The sequence below is a fragment of the Salvia miltiorrhiza genome, chromosome 5 (genome assembly GCF_028751815.1).
Source record: "Salvia miltiorrhiza cultivar Shanhuang (shh) chromosome 5, IMPLAD_Smil_shh, whole genome shotgun sequence".
NCBI lineage: Eukaryota > Viridiplantae > Streptophyta > Magnoliopsida > Lamiales > Lamiaceae > Salvia > Salvia miltiorrhiza.
In genome coordinates this window covers 4953704-4968245 of record NC_080391.1, presented here as the reverse complement: position 1 = coordinate 4968245, position 14542 = coordinate 4953704, and the positions used below count along the sequence as shown (strand labels likewise).

Genomic DNA, 14542 nt, shown 5'->3' with positions numbered 1-14542 from the left:
ATTGATGTTTTAGTCCGAGAGAGTGTATACCGTCTAGTTTGTATAATTTTGTTTTGCTTCTCTTTGTAAGGGTTGAGCACCTTAATTTTGTACTCATAATTTATATATCTTTCTATCTTGACCTTTTAAAAAAACTATGAATTGATTATCCATCGAAATTGATTTGAGACCGACATATTTAAGACCTCAACTAACTCATTGTTATACCATTTTGAACTCTTTAATTAAGTCATAAACATAACGTGCCTCAAAAATTGCGAGCATATATGCGCATGGGGTGGTGACCGGGAGAGTATAGTATTTTGGGGTGACCAAAAAAGTCTCCTAGAAAAATGGCTTCGAAAAAAAAGAAAAGTGGGAGAACAAAAAATCCAAAAAAATAAAAACAAAAAATTGAAATTTAATAATGCAAGATTCATCAAAAGACACGTTCGTACCTTGGGTTTACTTCTCGAAGCAAATCAGTTCTTTTACTCGAAATATATTGACAAATGTGGTTGGTTATAAGCGAGGCTGTGAATTTCTTGGCTTTGAGAAAGTGAAGCACACCAAAAAATTTACTTTTCCGGAAGTCAAGAAAGTTAATTAATTAGGAAATGAAGATGTAGCACGGAATAACTCTTCACTATCTAATCTCGAATAACAAAATCGTCCAAATAGAATACTCCCTCCGTCCCATTCCATGAATAGGGATGTCAATCGGGCCAGTCCACCGGGTTTTCGGGCTAGCCCTATCGGGTTCCGGGTTAGTCGGGTGCGGGCTAATCGGGTTGGAGATTTTTTCGGGTTGTAAATCTTCAACCCTAACCCTAAACTTTCGGGTTTCGGACTAGCCCATCGGGCTAATCAGGTTAAAGGCGTAAAAATAAAATTATCATTTGTATTTTATTATTCCTAATGATCTAATGTATAATGTATAAAACATATATAGATATTAAAGATATAAATTATATAGCAAAGCATGAAATGCAAAAATATAAGATATTCAAGATTACATAAATAAAATTATATTAAAATGAGATAGTAAAATTTAACATGTATCAATGCACTAGAATCAATCTGGATTATTACTGAATAATTAGTGGATTTGCCATGCACGTCTCATTGACAGAAAACAAAAATGGTATCACTTTAAAATGAGATACTAATAATTAATTTCTAATTAATGAGATACTAATGGTTCGGCCGGAATCCTTGAGATCTCCTAACTCAGCTCTGTCAACCTTGGTCCTTGACGAGTACTCTTTTTCCTCAGCTATTATGAGGTTTTAACGAGGCTCGGCCCTTAGTCTGCAGCTTTGTGCTTTCAAGGGTTTTTGGTTCTCCATTGTTGTTTCTTTTCTTTTTAATAAAATCTTATTTCAGCAGTAATTAATGAGATACTAATAATCAATTTCTACAAAAAATCCGTAATTAATTTCACTTTTTTTAATGAGATTGCACACACACACACATATATTCTAACTAATTAATTTCACTTTTTTTAATGAGGCTACATATATATATTTAAGCAAATACCATAGATCTAAACATAGCAGAAGTTGTAATTGGATGCATCAGTCACAATTCCGTCAGCCCACCGGGCCAGCCCATCGGGTTTTCGGGCTAGCCCTATCGGGTTCCGGGTTAGTCGGGTGCGGGCTAATCGGGCTGGAGGTTTTTTCGGGTTGCGATTTTTCAACCCTAACCCTCTAATTTTGTCGGGTTATTCGGGTCGGCCCACGGGTTTCGGGCTGCATTGACATCCCTACCCATGAAGCAAGACCAAATTCTTTTCGGCACGGGGATTAAGAAATTGATATTTTGTGTGTTAAGTGTGGTAGGTGAAAAAGTGAAAAAGTGAATAAAAAGTAAATTTTTTGCTATTTTTAGAAACTGGTCTTGCTTCGTGAGACAGACCAAAAAGGAAATTTGATCTTATTTCATGGGATGGAGGGAGTAACAAAATGGTCAAAATTTTCAAAGTCGAATCAATCGTGACCTTATCTCTACCTTTGTTTTTATGTATTTAACTGAAAAAAGGTATATCGATTAATTTTCATACAGGCTTATGTAGAATATCATTTGTGAGAATCAGTGGTATAGTGTACAATAATATGAATTCCGGGAATATAAAAATTGACATACTAATAATTGTTGAATTATTTTAATTATTATTATTATATTGAAATTAATTAGTAATTATTATAAGGGTAATTTTATTCATACTATATTTTACTCATTATAGGCTTTATAGCTCACCATTAATAATAATAATAATAATAATAATAATAATAATAATAATAATAATAATAATAAAGTTACTATTTTATCTTATAACCATAGTTCCAAATTAAATTAAATTAAATTAAATATTTAATAATAACCGTTGCAGCAAGAAACACAACATTAATTCTTTTTAGTTTTACTGATACGCACTGTCCTAACAGGGTCATTGCTCCTGTTTGAGTCTTCTCAAGCTTCAATCTATCGACATTTGAATTATTATTAGTATTAAATGAAATGTTTTTCTCAATGGCAGAAGGCAGATCATTTTCCAATTTTAATTGACTTTGGGCAGGGCCGGCCCTTCTTCAAGATTGATGGGGCAAAGGTATAGGCCCCAAATTTAAGAAATAGTCCAATTATAATTTAATATTTAATAATTTTAAATTTATTACAACAAATATTATTTATCATTAATTTTAATAATTTATTTTAGGAATTTCAAGTGCTAAAAATGTATTATCATCTAATCGAAGTAAAGTTCTTGAGTTTGTCAAAGTTTTCTATTGTTTTTCCAACGTGTTTCTATTGCATATAAGATGTTAACTATCATAACAATTTAATGTATTGAAAATGAGGTACTAGAAAGTAGAAATACTTGATATATATTGAATATGTTATTAATGATTTTGCTTCTCAAAATGCTAGAAGTTCTAAATTATTTTAATAATTATTTGATCATTGTTTTGTAGTTTATGGCATTTTATAATTCTTACTATTATATGCTTTTGGCTAAATTAGGATATTGCCTCTTATAATTATATTTTATTATTATATTAAATAAAAGGCTATAATAAAATAAAATAAAGGTTATGGATTGAATAACCCTTACTATGAATGTGTGCCAACGGGCGACGTCGGCGAGTCTTTGGACAAGTCTTGCACAAAACTTTTATCACTATAACTCTAGCAAAATCAACTAGCTAGTATTAATATTATTCTAGACATATCAAGCTCTTTTAAACTGAGAAAATTGTTTTGCTTTTCTGTGTGTGTGTGTGTGTGTGAGAGAGAGAGTGAGAGAGAGAGAGAGAGAGCCTTGAGTTATAGTTTCGGTTTATCCCATAATTAACATATATATTTTATATTTGAAGCAGCTAGATTAAGATGTAATTAAAATGATTGATACCCGAACGTAGCAAATAATAGAAGAAAGAGAGAGTGTCCTATGAAAAGGGCAATGGAGCAAGAGACTCGAGTAGGGGGTTCACACATCAACTTCATTTATTCATTGACCCTTAATTAATTTTTATATTTCTACATTAATTTATATCTATATATATATATATATAGAGAGAGAGAGAGAGTTCCAATAAGATTTCTATTTTCCGTGAGAAATGAAGTAACGAATAAATCAATATATATAACTCACGAATAACCGTATCCAGTCAATATGATGAAAATCTCGCTCAGAATGCGAATCCAAATTTAACACATTTAGCATTCTCAACGAAACATCTATATATATATATAGAGAGAGAGAGAGAGAGAGATTTTTTTTCTATATAATATAAATGATCTACTTAACACTTTCTCCCTATAGTTTATTTATATATAATATAAATGATCAACTAAACACTTTCTTTCTGTAAGAACTAGGTGCCAATTTGTATTGTTGATATTTATGATCTACATTTATACATTATTGTATATATAAAATGCATTATCATATATATATAAACGTACACCAATCTTGGTCATTCATTAACTTAATCAAGTCCAGTCAAAATCTTCTAGCCAGTAACTATGAGACAATAATTATAACAATATATAAAATTAGTTTTTATAATATATTAAAAAAGTATTGCAAAAAAAGCAGCATTGTAATATATAGCCATTTATTATATAAAGAAACATTATTATATGCATAAAAAATAAATAGTATTCCATCTGAAAGTTAATTCTGGCAACCCTTGAAGTCAAGATTTATAGACTAAATTGATCCCTAATTAATAAAATAATGATGGTTTACATCTTAATCAATCCCTATAGACATATATTGATCGAAGCAGAAAAATCAAATTACAAAGAAAACCCTATTATACATTATGGCATTTTGTTTGTTTTACCTACATTATACAACGTGACAAATGCGACCTTTGCGAAGACAAATAAAAATGTAAAAATGAAGGAGGAAGGTTGGTTAATAGTCATATTCATTTTGCTCAGCTCCCTTTTTCTGAAAGTGATATATCAGCCATGAAATTTACAAAAACTACATCCCTCACCTAAAACTAATTAGTAATCCTACAAATAATGAGTAAATGGAAATGAATAAGTATAGTAAATTAAATTTAATCTTTTTGTTGATGCAAGTATACATAAATATAAATATAACAAGCACAATAACTAAGTAGAGTATTTTTTTTTTGGATAAATAAATTTTTAAAACTCATATGATAGTGGATTCGCACTTGAGACATTTAATTTTAAAATATAATCAATCTATCATTCGCCAACACAATCTCACATTATATGTATATATGTGTTTCTTGTCAACATAATGAACCCTGTTTTTTATAAAAAAATAATATTAAAAGGGTATTTTTACTAATTCTAGTAAACTTCATGCGTAAAATATCTTGTTCAGTTCTCAAGTTTTTTTTAGTATGGTGTAATATACCATTTTATAAATTTTAAAGGAAATATATTATTATAGTTAATATTCTAGCTGTTATAAATTTCAACTCGTTAACAAATTAATTTTATAAGTTTAATTTATTATGTATCGTCTAATTAAACATCTCTTTTACATGAGAGCAAATTAAAGAAATTGTTTCCAACCTTTGTTTATTACATGTCCAATTAAGTTTCTTAATTTTTCTCTATTCATTTGAGTAAATTAAATAAGTATCAGCTATATATATGTATATATTGAAGTAATAATAATAATAATAATAATAATAATAATAATAATAATAATAATAATAATAATAATAATAATAAAAGTGTTTTTTGAAATTAATTATGTAATAAAGTGTTAAAGACTCTAAACATCAATTATGCCTTGTATTCAATACCACATTCAAATGGTGATTTTTTTTCATCTAAATTAAACTTTTAGCAAATGCTAAAAAAATTGTAAAAAGGAACGAACACTTACACTTATTATTATTATTATTATTATTATTATTATTATTATTATTATTATTATTATTATTATTATTATTATTATTATTATTATTATTATTATTATTATTATTATTATTATTATTATTATTATTATTCAAGTTCAATTGAAGTTTATTTATTCCCCACGTTAGTATCTGCGTGTACCAATGAAAATGATTTCAAAGGTCGGTTATAGAGGTTGCATTGCACATACATGGTAATGCGACTTCTTTCCGCTATAAAATCGTTTGATTAATCGTATTATAGATTTTAAAATATCGCGTATATTTTACGAATTTTGAAACATTGATTCGTGTAAAAAAGAGATTTAGGCTTCGATATCTATCGTTCTTCTTTTTTCAATTTAAAAAATAAAATAATAAAAATAAACCTTGTTTAAATATTTTTTGTTTGAAACCTTAATTTGGTTAACATGAAAGAGAGCACAAAATTGTGAGAAAGAGTATTATAACCTCTATTACCATAATTCAATCTACATGAAAAACTTTAAGAACTAATAAATTATTATTATTATTATACCATGAAAAATATATGGTATATTAATAAACATCGAATATTAAATATTTAATTCGCTCTTTTGAGGCAATAATGATAATTATGATTCCTTCATATATCTACAAAGTCGAAAGGCTAGTAGATTGGAGATTGAGTAATTTGAACTCCATTTTAGCCACACTAAAGGTAAAAAGTTGGAGCCCAACCGAGAAGATCCAATCCTGTTCAAACAAATAATCTCTATTACAAACCTATGGTATCATCAAAGTATATATCCTATATTAATTTCTCATAATTTTAGAACCCGACCGTTGGAGAAATCTCCACCTTTCTCTAACTTTAATCACTACCGCAATCAACTTTGTGAGAAAAAAAAAATGGCAATAAACTCCTAAAAATCTCCAAATTTTCTTTTAATGAGTTTTTATCTATATATTTAGTTTTTATCTATATATTTACTTATAAACATAAATTGTATTTAAAAAAAAAACTAAACATAAATTATAATTTTTTTTTTTTGAGAGGGAAAAGGTCTTTCATTCATAATCTCGATGTACAATCTCCTGGAGCCAACTCGGAAAATCCGATCTTCAGACCATTACATCAGAATGTCAAGTGGCAAAGTTTGCCAAACAATGAGCGGCTCGATTGGCCTCTCTACGAGCATGACAAAAGTCTAAAACAAGATAATCTTTAGCATACAAAAACGCTTCATAAAGCTCGTCGCAGAGGGAGTCCGAGCCGTTGTGTTGATCATGGACAACATGAACCGCAAACATAAATTATAATTAAACCTTCTAGTTCCAAACAATTTGTAAAAATATGATTTTAGTAAAGAATTAATGATAAATATAATGCATTCTAAATTCTCTTGAAAAATATCACCCAAAAACTTTTATCGTAACACCTCATGTTCACTGCTCAGGTCATCAATGACCATTTCTTATTGTGGCCAGTGCGTGAGGTTCTTAAAATTCGTGCCGAAAAGAAATTGCTCAAGTTTCGCGGGACGAAGGGAGTAGTATTTTCATCGTACATTGCATGATGGCATTATTCCTTTTCCGTCCAAAAATAAATTGTCACAATTTATTTTCGATTCAATGCTATTGTGATGTTGTAGAAAATAAAAAAGTAGGAAGAGAAGCACAAAGCTATTGTTACTGAGATGACAAAAGAAAAGCAAACAATTGCTGAAAATATAAAAGAAGAAAGAGAAGTGGCTAAATCAAAATAAGAGAACATTGACAACGAAGCGCAGCTTAGTTGGTAAGATATTTTTCCTTCAACTAATAGGTAAAAGTTCGAGTCACTAAAGGTGAAAATTGAGAACCATTATTGATCATCTTTTTATTAAAAAAAAAAAAACATAACTTTATGTCTAAAATACATTACAATACAATACCACCAACATAGACAAATATATAATTAAAAGTATAGGGGGCCGCTCCAATGAGACCCCCTAATTTTAATGAGATATAGGGCACGATCTGGTGCGTTTATTTTATCAATCCTATGGCTGATATTGTATCTGGAGGGTGATTTTTTTTCGCAGGGTTCGAATCCTGGAGGGAGCAGAATATTTTAAATTTTGTTATTCATCAGTATATACTGCATTGTTCATCAGTATATACGGCCCTGTTCATCAGTATATATGTCTTATTCATTACGAATTTTTTAAAATTTATTTTTCATCAGTATATACATCTTGTTCATTAGATATGCGTTTTGTTCATTAGTATTATATGTCTTATTCATTGTACTCATGTTACACGAAAAATAGGGGGTCTCACTGGAGCGCGCCCCTAAAAGTATAATACTTAACATTACAATACATTCATATCTCTAAAATACATACCACTTAAATATTTTAAAATTTATAGGTTTTGTACACAACATTTCATGATCGACGTTGAATCCTCTTCATCATCACCACAAATTAAAACTTTCAATCCGGTACTACTTGTACCTCTTGAAAATGCAACCTAAAATTAATCATGACTAGAAACATAATTCTTCAAAAATTTATTTCCAAATTTGACTCCAAATTCCTACTCGAAAATTTAAATAATATCACGAGTTAGTTTTTCCTAATTTGACTCTAAATAAGAGCATCAGTAACGCACCTACTCGAGTGCCTACTCGAGTAGAGCGTTGCACTCGAGTAGGGCGTTGCAGGGGTGGGTTACTCGAGTGCTACTCGAGTCTTCGAGTATGCACGATGGGGGGAGATTTAGGCGCGTGCAATGCACGCGCCTTAATTTTATAAAAAAAATAAAAAAATTCGAATTTTAAATTCAAAATTTGACTGTTTATGTAATTTTAATGATGGTTTTAGGTGTTTTTAATTTTTATGTAATTTTTTATGATGTTTTAGGTGTTTTTAAATTTTATGTAATTTTTAATGATGTTTTAGTTTAATGGCGTATTTAACTATTAGAAAAATATGTTATTTAAATTTGAGCAATTAAATTTAAATGAAAACATAAAAATCAAAACTAATGTTATCAAGTAGGCTATCAAGTAACCCAATGCAGCACTACTTACTCAATATGGTCCCTCACTATCAAGTAAGCTATCAAGTAGGCTATCAAGTAAGCCCATTGCGGATGCTCTAATACTCTTAGTATTTATTTTCTACTAAGGAGGTCTAGTAAAATTAAAATTAATTTTTTTATAAGAGTTCATTGGTTCAAATTTCATCAATTTTGTGTAGATTATAGTTTCATTTATTGATTTTTTTTATAAAGTTATTGATTTGTGAGTAACTTGGTTATATTTAATTTTGTAATATAATTTGTATTTTATATCTTTAAAAAATTGTATTTATTTCATTGTAAACTTGCTCGAAACTTGAAATCTTAAATTTATTTTCTAAATTACTCGAAACAAAAGCATTAATTGTACATTTAATCGAAACAGGATCTCAGCGAAAAAGATCCGTTTCTTGACATGGGATCACCCCTTACAAATTAAAGTCTCAAAAAGCTCCTTCCCCAAACGGCCGAACTGTAGCATTTTAGTAATTTTAATTTTAATTTTAATATGAGAAAAGGATGAGAATTCTTCTCTCACTGTCGTTTATTTTTATCAACACTCTGGTACAGTTAGAACAGAAAGTGACTCAATCGTCCTTCTCCAACACGATAGCGTTGCCCGAGTTATCTTGAATTTAAGGAAACAAAATCAATGGTTGCTGGCAAAGTAAAATCTGTAATGGGGTTGCAGAAATCCGTGGCGCCAACTAAGCAGAAGCCCGACGCCTCCGCCAAACCACCATGGTCAACCACGCCGAGTTCAGCCAAGCCACAGCCGCCGCCGCAGAAGGGATCCGCCGCTCCCTTCTCACGTTACTTCCCACGCGCATCGGCTCAGGTTCAGCCCCGCCCTCCCGACGTCTCCGAACTCCTCCGCCTCGTCGAGGAATTGCGAGAGAGCGAGTCTCGCTTGAAGACCGAACTCTTGGAGCAGAAGCTGGTGAGAGAGTCCGTCGCCATGGTCCCCGTTTTGGAAAGCGTTATCTCCAACAAAGATTCCGAAATCGAACGCTCCAGAAGGAAGATCGGATGCCTGGAAGCCGAGAACGAGAGGCTGAGGAGCGAGAACGAGTTTCTGCATATGGAGCTATCCAAACAGAATCAGATATACGAAGAGAAAATCAGACACATGCAGGAAGAGCTAGCTGATATTAAGATAGCCGTTTCCGAGAGAGAAAGCGACTACGAGGAGTCCTCGTCTTCATCGACCACCGTGAAGCTCAACGACGCCGCCACCAACAATCGTAAATCAAATATACCTACAAAGTGTTTGAGAAAATGCACGGCTCAATTCAGCAGTAAGTACGAAACTGATGCGAGGAAAGACGAAATCTCTGTTGCGACGGAGAGTAACGAAAGGGCGAGGCATCCAACAACGGGAAATTCCGATGAAAATCCAGAAACTTCCGACGTTTTTACGGGGATAAGAGCCCGTGCTCCGCGCGTTCCTAAGCCGCCTCCGCGGCCGTCCGCTTCACTTCTCTCGATGGTTTGTTCATCTTCTCCCAAATTTCTGTCATCCGTCTCGTTGCCTTCTTACGGTTCCTTATCCGATTCAGCGCACCGCGCATTATCGGAGATCTCCAACGGTTCACATCCGCCACCTCCGCCGCCTCCACCGCCTCCTATTAGGGGCTCCGCCCCTCCTCCACCCCCGCCGCTTCCTTCACGGCCAGAGAAAGCCGCCGCTGCACCACCTACTCCTCCTCCTCCTCCGCCTCCTCCAATAAGGGGGTCAACGCCGGCGCCGGCGAAGGTCAGGAGAGTTCCGGAGGTGGCTGAGTTTTACCACTCTCTAATGCGGAGGGATTCCACTTGCCGGAAGGATTCCGCCGCCGGCGATCCACAGGGTGCCGGTGCTACGGCGAAGGACATGATAGGCGAAATCGAGAACCGTTCCGCACATTTACTAGCCGTGAGTTCTGTATTGACTATTTTGGTCAGAGTTTGGGTGGTTATTTACCGCGATTGCCACTCACTTTATGCCCTCTCTGTCACTGAGACTGACCGGTCCCGGTGTCTTTTATGGGTCGCTTTTTCTTGGAATTTCGCCAAACTTCTTACAGGATAAGACTGGGTTTTAGATTCGAGATCAAAATTGGTAGAGCGGAAAGTGTAATAAATTGAACCAAACCACGTGGGCAAAAATGACAATTCATTCCCTCTATTGATTGTGCTCGCCTAGATCAATTCCCATTGCACATTTTTGGTTGGTTTTACAACAAAAATGGAAAAGCTTGTAAATGTGTGTGTGTGGTTTCCACTTTCATATGTTTGTCGTGTATCTGATTTATTACTACCTTGATTACAGATTAAGACTGATATAGAGACTCAAGGGGATTTCATTAGGTTCTTGATTAAAGAAGTTGAGGCTGCTGCATTCACTGATATTGAGGATGTTGTGTCTTTCGTCAAATGGCTTGATGATGAGCTGTCTTACCTGGTATATCCCTTAATTTCTCCTAATGCTTGTTATTTTGTGGTTGGTAATGATTTTCTAATTGGTTTTTGCGAATATGTATTAAGGTGGATGAGAGAGCAGTGTTGAAACACTTTGATTGGCCTGAGAAGAGAGCAGATGCGTTGAGAGAAGCTGCATTCGGTTACTCTGATCTGAAGAAGCTCGAATCTGAAGTCTCCTCATTTCGTGACGATCCTAGACAACCTTGTGCTCATGCTCTTAAGAAAATACAGTCTTTGTTTGAGAAGTATGAACTCTACCTAAATTATTATCGGAATTTGCCATTAGTAATAAATTAATATGCTCCATTATTTTGTTGCAGATTGGAGCATGCTGTGTACAATTTGTCGAGATTGAGAGAGTCGGCGACGGAGAGATACAAAGGTTTCCACATCCCTGTGAACTGGATGCTTGATTCCGGTTATGTAAGTCAGGTAAAATCTCAGCCTCACAAGTTTTGATGCTTGTTTTGATTTTTTTGACTGTTGATGAGTATAGTTAGTCCAAAGATTCAGCTAAGATTTTGTTTGATATAGTTGTTTATAATGTTGACTTGATTTATGTAGGATTTGTGGTATCTAGGTTTTGTGTTTGTTATGGGATATAGAAATGATGTAATATTTACTACTTTGACTTGTTACAGGGGAGGAGATCTTCTCTAAATGCATCATTTAGACAAGATTTCTCATCCTTCATAAACAGCTGTATTATTTTGCTGAGTTGGTAAAGGTCAACTCCAAACAATTTATACAAACGTTAAGACAAATTCGATAAAAATTGTGCTTAAATTGAATTATAGCCTACATATTTGAAATCTAGAGACTGTTAATCCGTCTAATTAATGGTTCAGATGTCTTGAAACTAGCAGCAAGCTCTTTCACTACCATAAACTCATGTGCTCTTGACTTATTCTCCAAACTTATATGCAGTTTTAATCGGAAAAAAACTGACATAACCTTCGTTTGCTAATCTATATTCATCTCTTCAAATGGATTGATTTGCTGGCAAGATCCAAGTTCATCCATTTAGGTGGATTTTAGGAACATGTCTGTGTCAATTAAGGATTAGCAATAACTCACTTTAACTGCGGACATATTGCATGCATTTCACGTGTCTTTGATTGCAATATTTAGTATTTGTTAATTGCAAATTTCTCTGAAACTTCAGCGTTTGTCCTATAAGTAGAATCTACTGATAATTGAAGGATAAACCTGGGAAACCAAATGAGCAATTATCAGTAGTTAAATGAGCCATTTATTACGACTTGGTAATTTAGTATAGGAAGTTCGTTTCGTGGTCCCTCGAGGTCATTTATACAACTGGAAACTTATGGGGAAGCATGCCATACAGAAATTAAAGTTTTGGTAGGTGACAAAGGATGCCTCATTTTGTTATGTCCAACTACTGCATAAGAGGCGCTGGGCATGTGCAGGCTCTCAAATCTCTAAAATGCCTCAATTTTGTCTCTTTTGATTGGAATTATTTTATATTCTCCTTAAGTTTACTTTTAACCTAATCCCTGAAATCTATGTTAACTTAGTATACTTTCTTGCCTGTTTCTATTTGCTATTCGACAATGTATCATCGTATTGTTTAATGAAACTTTAGTTGGAGAAGCTTCCTTGCTCTCATTTCTTACCACATTGGACCGTTTTACTGCCCTTGAGTTTTACCATGTTGCGATGGGGAAAATAACAACTGGGTGCTGACCATTGTGATGAAATGTGGGAGCAGATCAAGCTGGCGTCCGTGAAATTAGCGGTGAAGTACATGAAGAGAGTGTCGGGGGAGCTTGAAATGGTCGGTGGTGGCCCCGAAGAAGAGGAGCTTATAGTTCAAGGTGTCAAGTTTGCATTCCGAGTTCATCAGGTGAGTGATGATTCTTGTTTGATTTTTTCTACTTCTTTTCCGAAACTTCATATGTTGCAAAGTGATCAGTTCTGATTCTGATTTTGTGTCTTAGTTTGCGGGTGGCTTTGATGTGGAAACGATGAAGGCTTTTGAGGAGCTGAGAGATAAAGCTCGTCTGTGCAACGTTCAGTGTCAAACGCAGCAGCAACACAAGTATGTTTCGAGGTCGTGTGCGTCTGCTGTGTATCTGTAGGCTGCAGCAAATTCACCTGCAGAAGATGGTAGGCTCTATTTTTGGCTGTAAAATAGGAGTGACGATAGGCCAAAAATGTGTATATGATTGGCGGCTGCGGCTGCATTGATTTTGTGCAAACTTTTTGCTGTATAAGCTTTCAACAATTCAAAATATAACAATTATTTGAATGAAATTTAGGTTGAAGATGAAATCAGTCTGGAGGAAGATGCTGGTATGTATGTATGTATGCCTTGTCTGTTCAATTCATTACTTTACAGTTGCTTGTTGAAGTTTTTATTTTCTTTTTCTGGGGGAGATTTCATATTATTTTAGCTTTTATAATTGTTCGTTGTTAAACGCTCATACACATTTTACCTTCTATTCATGAAGTGCAGCAAAATAATATACTCAAAGAAATACGCGATAAGACACATTTAATTTGACTCATTTAGCCTCTAAATTTGATTGTAAATGCATGTTTAGCCCTTTGGAATAAAGTTTGATCATTTTGTCTTGAACTTTAACATAAAAATAATTTGCTTCATGAACTCGGTTACATCATAAACGATGAATCTTTTGCACAGTGAGTATGTTGTTTTGTGCACATTTAAAAAACTGTTAAAAACATAGCAGGCGTAGATAGAAAATTGGCAAATGATCATTTTCACACAATTAATATATTTTCCCTTCTACATAAACTTATTTGCTTATGTAATTCTTGGAAATCTATTCTAGATTAAAAAGCCAAGATTGAGTGATAATTTTTTATTTCTTGGAAATCTATTCAAAATAATTTTAAAATTGAGTCACAATTTTCTAGTTATAAAAAAAATGAAGATTTATTTGTATACTAGTATATTTTTTCTTTTTATTTTCTTATTTTTTGTTTCATTTCTTTCTAAAATTGTGAAATTCGACTAATTACAAAAATACTGTTTAATTTGCATATCAAATTAAAGATCACGATAAGAGCTTTAATTTGATAGTATAATATTTGATTTAAAATGTAAAAGTTATATTTATTTAAAGGTTAAAATTTTAAAAAATTATCTCCCTCTCTCATTTTTCTAATAAATCTATTGTTTAATTCTTTTTTTATTTTTATTTTTTTAACTTTTTTTGCCTTTTCATATCAATTTTTGTTATTTTGAATTCTTCTTTATTTTTTGAATATTTAGCTCAAATATATTCAATTAAAATTAATTTTTTTATTATATTTATAAATATAATAATTGAGTTGTCAAATGATGATTTAGAAGGGGAAACAAGTGTAATGAAGTCTAGAACTGTTACAAATATAGACCTATTATTTAACCAATTCAGGCTCAAATTAAAATTGAAGGGAAAAGCGATCACATTTGATGAGTTCCAAAGATATAAATGTATTGTGATTTTTTTTAAGAATTCACGATTATACAGCAATTTTCAGAGGACGATCTTACTAATTAAGCTGCATTTAATCGTTTATTTCCAGCAATTTTTTTTCCTGTTGCAAATAAAGACAAAACGAGAAACTAGTAAACTACACTATTTTCTAAACAAGTGTTAGATAATTGAGTCATTTGGAGA

General features: G+C 32.7%; 1 protein-coding gene across 2 annotated transcripts; it reads left to right on the top strand.

Annotated features, from left to right (window-relative positions):
- Positions 1–8747: 8747 nt before the first annotated feature.
- Positions 8748–13263, top strand: LOC130985368 (protein CHUP1, chloroplastic-like). 2 transcript variants are annotated; one of them, XM_057908311.1, is made up of 7 exons: positions 8748–10341; positions 10738–10869; positions 10953–11134; positions 11210–11321; positions 12622–12756; positions 12851–13019; positions 13172–13263. In XM_057908311.1, the coding sequence occupies exons 1-6, from the start codon at positions 9079–9081 to the stop codon at positions 12989–12991; spliced, it is 1965 nt and encodes a 654-aa protein (XP_057764294.1). In that variant the 5' UTR covers positions 8748–9078; the 3' UTR covers positions 12992–13019; positions 13172–13263. The 2 variants fall into 2 exon arrangements, with proteins under 2 accessions (XP_057764294.1, XP_057764292.1); XM_057908309.1 differs by having other exon boundaries at positions 12851–13184.
- The last annotated feature ends 1279 nt before the right edge of the window (positions 13264–14542 follow it).